The sequence below is a fragment of the Malus sylvestris genome, chromosome 13, assembly GCF_916048215.2.
Source record: "Malus sylvestris chromosome 13, drMalSylv7.2, whole genome shotgun sequence".
NCBI lineage: Eukaryota > Viridiplantae > Streptophyta > Magnoliopsida > Rosales > Rosaceae > Malus > Malus sylvestris.
Genome location: NC_062272.1, coordinates 2159487 through 2169174, shown reverse-complemented (window position 1 = coordinate 2169174; position 9688 = coordinate 2159487). Strand labels below are relative to the sequence as shown.

General features: G+C 38.4%; 2 protein-coding genes across 6 annotated transcripts; both read left to right on the top strand.

Annotated features, from left to right (window-relative positions):
* Window positions 1–2366: 2366 nt before the first annotated feature.
* On the top strand, window positions 2367–5591 carry LOC126597022 (lipid phosphate phosphatase 2-like). Of its 4 annotated transcripts, none has more exons than XM_050263772.1 (10): window positions 2367–2533; window positions 2688–2758; window positions 3063–3287; window positions 3401–3488; window positions 3596–3705; window positions 3837–3927; window positions 4043–4231; window positions 4320–4379; window positions 4496–4736; window positions 5312–5591. In XM_050263772.1, the coding sequence occupies exons 2-9, from the start codon at window positions 2708–2710 to the stop codon at window positions 4708–4710; spliced, it is 1029 nt and encodes a 342-aa protein (XP_050119729.1). In that variant the 5' UTR covers window positions 2367–2533; window positions 2688–2707; the 3' UTR covers window positions 4711–4736; window positions 5312–5591. The 4 variants fall into 4 exon arrangements, with proteins under 4 accessions (XP_050119729.1, XP_050119730.1, XP_050119731.1 ...); XM_050263773.1 differs by having other exon boundaries at window positions 5309–5591; XM_050263774.1 differs by lacking the exon at window positions 5312–5591 and adding an exon at window positions 4918–5254.
* Window positions 5592–6057: 466 nt separating this feature from the next.
* On the top strand, window positions 6058–8875 carry LOC126597023 (lipid phosphate phosphatase 2-like). Of its 2 annotated transcripts, XM_050263776.1 has the most exons (9): window positions 6058–6204; window positions 6312–6540; window positions 6903–7128; window positions 7262–7349; window positions 7450–7559; window positions 7692–7785; window positions 7965–8153; window positions 8251–8310; window positions 8537–8875. In XM_050263776.1, exons 3-9 carry the CDS (start codon window positions 6913–6915, stop codon window positions 8761–8763), a joined length of 984 nt encoding a protein of 327 aa, XP_050119733.1. In that variant the 5' UTR covers window positions 6058–6204; window positions 6312–6540; window positions 6903–6912; the 3' UTR covers window positions 8764–8875. The 2 variants fall into 2 exon arrangements, with proteins under 2 accessions (XP_050119733.1, XP_050119732.1); XM_050263775.1 differs by lacking the exon at window positions 6058–6204 and having other exon boundaries at window positions 6217–6540.
* The last annotated feature ends 813 nt before the right edge of the window (window positions 8876–9688 follow it).

The window sequence follows — 9688 nt, the reverse complement described above, 5'->3', positions numbered from 1 at the left end:
GTGTGTGTGTGTGAGTTCGGGGAAGAACCGAAGAAGGAATGAGAGTTGCAGAGAGAGGGAGAGCATGGGAAAGTGGAGAGAAAGAGGACTGAGAGAGAAGAGAGATGAGAGCCTCGGGGACAAAAATAAGGGGGTGGACCCCTGGGATCGCTAATTAAGATCCAAAAACAATAATTTTTTTAAAAAAATAAAAAATAAAAACCTAGAAAGTAAAATTATAAACTAAAAGGAGGGGTTTTACATTAAGGCCTTATTCGAAGATGTGACCCTTCTAAACTAGAAATATACCAACTGATGGATTACTTTATGAAAAATTGGTAGAAAGAGACATAAAGATAAAGCCATCTAACTTGTAAGGCAACTTTCTTGACATAGTATTTTACGTCAATATATAATTTTGAACCTCATAGGAACTCTATGTGGTACTAAGTCACTCATGTATCTTACCATGCAATTTATAAAGTGTAAAATATTGTACTAATTCATTATATATAAATGATTATGGTGTGTTTAGACTTCTTTCATTAATTACTACATATTTTCTACACTCACAATGTTTGTCAGCTCGCTATATAATCAACTTGATAATGTTAAATCCATCATGCAATGCATTTCCTTCCAATTTTTTTGTGATAAACTAATAGATAATTGACTAAATAAACATCCTTTCAATAAAAATTTCCAAGTTTTTCTTACAATTTCCGTGGTTTCCATGTAATTTTTATCGATATCGATATTATCCCGATATTTCCGTGTTTTCGGACTACCGATATTTCCGATATTACCGATATTTAATACCTTGGTTGTGCTAGCGTTGGCCGCATGTGCGGTAGTGAAATCCCTTTTGGGATATTTTGGAGGGAAAGGGATCCTCCTTGGATCCATTCCTCATAATCCACCAAATCAGGGAATCTGTATCGTAAAAATTTAATTTAACAGCTACAAACATGGGTCAACTTTAAAAGTTATAATAACTTTAACCATTAGATCAAATTTCAACCGCATGAATTTCCTGATTTGCTAGATTATAAGGAAAGGATCCGAAAAGTATCCCTTTTCATTTTGGAGTGCATGCTCAAGTGCTCAACAGCCTCGTAAGCATTCACCACAGATGACAGTCTGAGACTAAGACTATAGAGGCAAGCATTCTGTGATTCTGTCTCTTCAGTTTGTCGTCAACGTTTACACATGGAAAGTGCCACCTCGATTTCCAGGTTGGATTTCGGAAGTTGGAAACTTGGAACCCTTCCTCCTGCTTTTTCTTTTCTTTTCTTTCCTAAACACTCACTAGCAATTTCACTTTCCTTTCCACACAGGTTTATATTGACTGTGGAGGTTTATTGACGTCATAGTATGGCCAGTCATGACGTCATTCTATTTCCATGTCATATCTCTAGTTCCTAATTGCATTAGTGTCTTCTCTTCTTGTACGTGGAAAATAACTATGACGGAAACAAAATTTTTATGACGTTCTAGACTAATACATTTCAACTAATTTAAACACCTTGTGCGATGAACTCAAGTACTGTATTTAAGTTATTAGTCTAGGACGTCACTGTAACGGCCCAAATTTGGATCCCTCTTCCCACCGGAAACCGACTGGCTGTAATCCAAATTTCTCTCTGCTTCATACTAAATTAGAATATTGTTTGGTTTAATAAAATAAAATCATAATTGCAGAATGGACTTTTTTCTTTGCTAACGTTGCATCATGGACTTTATTTATGCCTGTAGAAAAACATTGGGCTGCAGTGTGCAGTTGTTCGCAGGCCCATACTATCTGGTCCTGCACTTATAGCCCATAGCCCATGCAAAACATCCGAAAGCCTTATTCGGCCCAAACAGTTTGATTTGTCTCCCAGCTTAAACCCTAAACCCTAATGGAGAGACTAGTTGTAGGTGCCTAATATTTGCTGGAATAACATGATTGGTTAGTGGAGAGTGGAGAGTGGATTGTAGTGGCGAAACCGTCTGATAATTCCCATTTAAAAAATTAAATTAATTAAAGGTTCGGCAAATGTTGAAGTCAAGAAACTCATTACTCAATGTAAAGTCCGAACGACAAGCTCAACAAAACAAAAACAAACAAAAAAAAAGGAAGAAAAATTAAAATAAAATTGAAGAAAAATTAAAACGGCAAGTCGATTTTACTTACAGTTGTGAGGTGAATGGACCAATAGCCCCGCCAACTGACGGTAACCGTCCTACCAACTGCCTCCATTCCGCCAGTTACCCATCCATCAAAAAAGCCCATGTTACAAGCACAGCTGTCACCCACGATGCTCCCTACCGCAGGGAAGCAGTCACCAAAAACGACGCCGTAGCACCCAAAAACTACAAAATGGGCGCCCACACGGCAGGATCATTTATACGCCGGTGAAAGTCCACACAAAGGTCTTTCTTTTCTTTCCAAAGTTCATAGTAACTCTTAGTTTCCCCAAAAAAAAAGTCTATACAGTTTGCAGCAAGCCGAAAATTTCCGCGAAAGTTCTCACATTTTCCTGGAAAAAATTTGAAGTCTTCTTGTATTAAGGTAATAGAGGCGGACCAAGTTGCTGACACATCTTTTTCTTTTTTTTGCTTTCCTGTTTGTGAGTTTCTATACCCTCCTCTGTTCTGTTGTGTTTGTTCACTTGGGGTTTGTTTTCTGCGTCTGAAAGTTCGAAAATTGACAACTTTCCCTGTAGATTTCTGGGTTCTGTTGGTTATGGCGTGGAGGAATCTGGGATCTCTTTTTAACTTCCGGGGTATCCTTCAGGTTGGTAGATTAATTTTGCTTTTCTTGCTTTTTGAATTTGTTATTGCTTTATTAAGTGTTATTTATTATCATACATGATTGAGATTAAACTGTTACCAAGTTTTTATCTTTTGGAAGATTAATTTGTGTTAGCTTCAAACTGTGACGCATAAAGCAGTAAGCTTTTGGATTCTTTTTGTTCGTTTGTTGAAGATTTGGAGACATCTTTTACTTAAAAGCTCAAACCAAATCAAGCCAAATCGAATTTTATCTCTTTCCTAATGTGTTTCTGTTGGGAAGTGATTTAGTGTATTTGTGCGAGCAGGGAAGAACCCCGGAGATCGAACTGGGAAGAAGGTACACGATTAAATCCCATGGAGCTGCACTTGCAAAGAACCACATGTACGATTGGCTTATACTGCTGCTCCTTGCAGTGACAGAGCTCATTTTGTACATCATTTATCCGTTCTACCGTTTCGTGGGGAAGGATATGATGGAAGACCTTAGATATCCCATGAAAGCGAACACGGTGCCTGTGTGGGCTGTCCCTGTACGTTTTTCGCTGCTTCTTTTAGTCTAATTCCATTTTGATCAATGTGCATTTGGTTGTTGGATTGTATGGATTTGATGTAAGCAGTACTAAAGTTAACGGGATGTCTTCAGATGTACTCGGTTTTGTTGCCTGTTGTGATTTTCCTCTTTTTCTATATGCGTCGGAAAGATGTCCATGATCTGCACCATAGCATTCTAGGTAATGCATTTCTTTTCCTGTTTGCTTAGTTTTTATCAAACTCGGAACCTTTTGTTTGTTTATTGTTCTGTGCATTAATTTGGTTATATATCTATCTGCAAGAGCAGGCCTCTTGTTCGCCGTGCTGATTACTGGTGTTATCACGGATGCAATAAAAAATGCTGTTGGCCGGCCTCGACCAGACTTCTTTTGGCGTTGCTTTCCTGATGGAAAAGATGTATGTTTTAATTGGCTCCATATCCTTATCTATCTTTTAATGTCCTGGTGGAAAATTTGTTGTAATGTGATATGGAATCTGCTCCGTATCGAGTAAAATTTGATGCTTAAATATCTTTTCGCTTTGTGTAGGTTTATGATCAGCTTGGGGGTGTAGTGTGCCATGGTAAGGACAGTGACATAAAGGAAGGACATAAGAGTTTTCCAAGTGGTCACTCTTCATGTAAGAAATGCTTCCTGCTGTTACGCTGTTTAAGTCGTCTATATCCGTTGAGTTTTCAAATTTCATCATGCATGTCCAATCCATACAACTGATACATCTTGGCATTGCTCTGCAGGGTCCTTTGCAGGTTTAGGATTTCTCTCGTTGTACTTGTGCGGGAAGATTAAAGCATTTGATCGCAAAGGGCACGTTGCAAAACTATGTATTGTCTTGCTTCCTCTGCTTGCTGCGTCTCTCGTTGCCATTTCAAGAGTAGATGACTATTGGCACCATTGGCAAGATGTGTTTGCTGGAGGTCTCTTAGGTCTGATCTTCACGATCTCTTTTCTTTAGTTAACTTAACGCTCTAATGTAAGGATGCGAGAGCTTTATACGCGGTTCATATTCTGCAGGACTTGTTGTGGCTTCATTTTGTTACCGGCAATTCTTCCCTTCCCCTTATCATGATCAAGGTCACATCTTCTATCTGTTCCTCATTTTTCCTGTATACTTCCACAAAATACCGTCGCCACAGTTTGTTAGTTGTTTCTGTTTCTCAGTTTCCTTACTATTTCTTTGACGTATTCAGGATGGGGTCCTTATGCGTATTTCTCCGCTTTGGAGGAGACGCGTATCCTTTCACATCTGGGTGTGAATCCTACGAACAATGCACCGAGTGTGCAGGTGACGGGGGCTCGGAATGTGGACGAACAACACATACAGAATAGCGATGCATTTGCAGCATTCTCTGGAAACCGATACACAAGCATTAGGCTGCATGAAATGGAATCAGGCGGAAAGTAGTAATGTACATGCCGCGCTTCGTCTAGGTACTCCGCATACTGCTTGTGCTCGTGTAGATACCGGTTTAAGACACCTTGCGTAGACAGGTTAATTAGTTTTTAGTACCATAAACAGATAGTCTAGTTTGCTAATGATGAATTTATGAAAGTTTAGTTGGCCTAACATTGCTTCCGTTGATCAAACTCTTAATTTTTTTTTCTGATCCAGGTGTTACTAAAAATAAAGATTTATTTTCCGTCATGTAAGTAAAAATATGAAAAATAGAGTATATTACGGTATCTACGGAAGACGTGACAGAACGGAGCGCAATGGTGTTCTAGCTGACCCTACTTTGTGGGAAAAAACTCTGTTGTTGTTATTAAAGGATAATACGATATCTGGGAAGTAATCCGTAGATTCTACGAAATCGTGTACCTGACAGTTTGAGGTAGATTTACTGGGATTTGGATCCTCTCCTGAGCAGAGGGTCTGAATCCTGCTGACCAAGCAACATGGACTGTTGGATCAAAATTTAACAGCTATAATTATTATAACTTTGAAAGGATTTCATATTTGTAACCGTTGAATTTTGATCTAACAGTCTGTGATGTTTGGTCAGCAGGATTCGAACAGCCTGCTCAGGAGAGGATCCAAATCGGATTTACTGGGACAGGTTTACCTCAAGGTCCAAGGATGAATCTGTGTACTGGGACAGGTATATCCTGTGGGACCTTGACTCCATGCTGGTCGGCACGCGCTGATTGGATTAAATTATTGTAAACATTTGAGTTGCTTTCTGAGCCGTTGAACCACTGGCCAATAACGTCTCCAATTTTGAATAATTAATCTTGCTTAACTAGGTTGTCTTCTAATATAATTAACTTAATCTTGATTATCTTAAACTCCTCCACAAATGGTGTGTTGCCACCTACTCTCTTTCCTTCAACGGTGATTTTTTTTTGAAAAGATATAAAAGTAGAAAAACGCATGCACGTTGAACAAGAAAAGAATACAGAGAATCACAGTTTTATGGTTATAATTGGTACTACACATGGAATGGAACAACAATTAAGCCCCGAAAACAGCATCTCTTAAAAAAAAGACATCTCCTTTTGGAATTTTGCATCCAATATGCCTGCAACTAACCTTCGAGCGCCGTGAGATTTGAACGCATGATATTAAGTTAATACTAAGCATTTTTAATTATTTGAGCTGTAAATTTTATAAAATTTAAGAAGACTTTGAGTTGAAAATTGATGTTTTTAATCGCTCGAGTTACAAAAGCTTCGCCAAGTTCAAGCCTGGATGGTTTCTTCTGCACTGCAAGGCAAGTTATGGAGTTGAATTGACGCCTAAGCATATTGTTAATCATTTCGTTCGGATAAATCATACAACTAAATCACAATTAATTGTGATTATTTTTGATCAAATTATGCTCTAAGTTTTGGGTCGCTGTGCCCACCGAACACTGCAAGCAATCAGCACTCAGCAACGCGCCGCGATTTCACACTTTTTGTAAATATCTAAAAATAGGATAATTAATTTAATCCAAAATCCCCCAACTCAAATTCAAATTCCAAATTCCAAAATTTTAATTATTCTTCTTCTTCTTTGTTCGTCAGATCCACCTACTTCTGTGCAGAGAAGGATTCGGTGATCCACTCTCCCCGTAACAAAATTGGAAACTCCGTTGTTTTTCTTTCACTTGACGCGCTTTTCCGTTTCAAGTTTTCCGCATCCCGTTCTTCTTCCCCAAAAATTACTCCCCCTGCTGCTCCCTCCACCGCCGTAAAATCCCCACCCTCACCATTACGCGCTCGGAGACTCGCTTCCGTCGTACGGAAATTGCATGTATGTACCTCTCTATCTTTCTCTGTTAGTTTTTGTAACTTTTTTTTTTGCACATTGTAACGTTCTTGTTTCAAATTGTTCATTTAATTTTTAATGTTTACTGAGTCTGTGTAGCTTATTGTGGTTTGTTTCTTCAAGTTTTCTGTTTGGTTGCCTAGAAAATGAAGGAAAATTAAAGAAACTAGATTTCCATGTAGTCGCTTTTGTTTCCCCGAAGAAAGATAAAGTGGAAATACTCGATCGATATCATTCAAGCGGAAATGTTGAATTTAATCTTATTGTTTCAACTTTTTCTTTCCCTTAATTTGAATTGGCAGTGAGATTAAGATATGAATGTTTTTCTTTTTGTTTTTCATTTCCAGCTAGTGAAAAATGCCAGAAGTTCAGTTGGGTTGCCACACTGTAAGGTCCCATGGAGTTAAGGTGGTAAGGATTCATATGCATGATTGGCTGATTCTGTTGGTTCTCGCCGGGATTGATCTCGGTTTGAACTTGATAGAACCGTTTCACCGCTTTGTTGGGGAGGACATGATGACAGACCTGAAGTACCCCTTGAAAGACAATACAGTTCCCTTCTGGGCTGTTCCGGTACGTTTTTGTTTTGCGAAAACAATGTCATGCTGGTAAAATTTTGATAATTTAACTTTTGCATTGGTCTCGTCTCGCTTTTGTGATGACACCGTAAGGAAAAGAAGAATCTTATGTTATACTTCTGGCACAGATAATTGCGGTATTGTTGCCGCTCGCTGTCATTCTTGTGTACTACTTCATCCGAAAGGATGTCTATGATCTGCACCATGCCATTTTGGGTAGATATCGTCTCTTTCTTTTTCCTTTTTGTGACTTTTGCACTGGTGAAGGTTGTTTGCATTTTGTTAACCCTTACATTTTATATCCATGCTCATTCAGGCCTTCTATTCTCTGTCTTCATAACCGCTGTTTTAACTGATGCGATCAAAGATGGTGTTGGTCGACCTCGTCCAGACTTCTTTTGGCGTTGTTTCCCTGATGGAAAAGGGGTGGGCCTTCTAGTGCATAAAATTATTTATACCTTTTTGATTTTTCGTGAAATGAACTTTTCATTGTTTAGTTCTTGATCCTCCTCGCTTATACACATATATGACATACGATTGATCCATGTCCACGTCCAGGGATTTGATCCGACCACAAAGGATGTCATATGTACTGGAATCAAGAGTGTCATTAAGGAAGGACATAAAAGCTTCCCAAGCGGGCATACTTCATGTAAGCATTTTGATACCTCGGGAAACCCTACATGAGAGAGGATTAAAGATTAGGGATGTTCTGGGATGTGTTCAATGTCTCTTAAGGGCTGCATGCTGCCTGTGTATTTTCTTTAGTGCATATGTATGTTTGACCTTGTACCGTGTAGCTTAAAGGACAGTGCGGTTGTCAACATGCAGGGTCCTTTGCAGGTCTTGGTTTCCTTGCATGGTACTTATCGGGAAAAGTTAGGGTGTTTGATCGTAGGGGACATGTTGCAAAGCTCTGTATTGTCATTTTACCATTACTTACTGCAGCGCTGGTGGCAGTTTCTCGAGTTGATGACTATTGGCATCATTGGCAAGATGTTTTTGCTGGCGGGCTTATAGGTACCTTGTCTGCCTCTAGCATCATTGGCATGATTTTTTGAGAAAAAAGTCGTTTGTCGAGTTTCCATTTTTCTAATATGTATATAATTTTGTGCAGGAATCACCATTGCTTCATTTTGTTACCTGCAATTCTTTCCACCTCCATACGACACAGATGGTAATTTTACCCACCGTATAGCTTTGCTGTTCTTTTTTATAACTATCGTCTTTGTAGAGGTTTACTAATTCCGTCGAGTCCATGAGCATTTTTTCTTGCATTGAAAAAACTAAGCTTTCTACGGTTCATTAAACCGTGTAAGGAGCTGATTTGAACTTGTGTGCATTTTAGTAGTCTGGAATCATCGTTGACAAGATTCTTTCTGTTTATGTTGTTGGATGGGTAGGTTGGGGACCTCACGCATACTTCCAGATGCTGGCGGAGTCTCAAAATCGTGAGGAGTCCTCGACTAACAACGCCAACAATCTTAGTGTGCTGCCAACAGAGCTTACGAGTGTATACGTCGAACCTCAGAACGGTGATGAATTGTCAAGAGGCAATAGCGGAGACAGAAACGCCATGCTAAATGGAAGGGAAAACGGGAGAAGACACCAGAGTGTCGGGTGTTTGTAGATAAGAATAGAGCAGATGTTCATATTATAGGATCCATCTTGCCATGTGAATTTCGTAGACGGATATCGGAATTTATAAACGAGATGAAATATGAACCTTCTTTTTTGCTTAAGTTTGTTTAATTGAGATTGATATAACTCTTCCTCGGATCCTTGAAATTTAAAATTGATAGAAGTGTTCGTCAATTATTTTGGTCATTTCGTAAAAATATCTATTAAATAAAAATGAAATAGACAAAAATAACTTCAACTTTTGTGAAATTATTTTGGTCATTGTTTATTAAATTAAGTTTTTTTTTTTTCATTTTTGTTTTTATTTAACAAAGATTTTTTTATAAAATGATCAAAATGATTGATAATGAACTTAAAATAAAAGATCATTGTGATGTGACATGTTGGACGTGGTTTGTTTGAAATACATGGGTGATTCAAGAAGCAAAGCCCAGGTATTGTCATCGTCGACACCCCCCGCCCACCAGACGCTATTCACATTCACACTCCACATCACAAACTGTGCTTTGCTCTCCTTCTAGCTTCTACCGCTGGACCCGGGCCAAACACGCACGTGTGCGTGTCCAGAAGCATGGTGTGGGCAATTCCTGATATTTTTTTTAGGAAAACTAATGAAAATTGTTTGAAAATTTTGAGTTTTAATGATAGAAATGTGGTTTTTCGTCAAAGTAAACAGTATCGAGAGCTTTTCATTAAAGTTCTATTTTTCTTTTCCGTCAATGGGCCCCAATCTTCTAATGAGAGACTGGATTAAGGAATAATCTTTCACACTTTAGTGTTGTTTGGAAGTACTTTCCAAATGATTGAAAGTATTTTTAGAAAATATATTTTTGGATTGCAAAAGTACTTAAAGTGTTTTTTTGCAAGAAGTACTAGTTATATGTTTTATGCAAGAAATACTAGTTATGTGATTC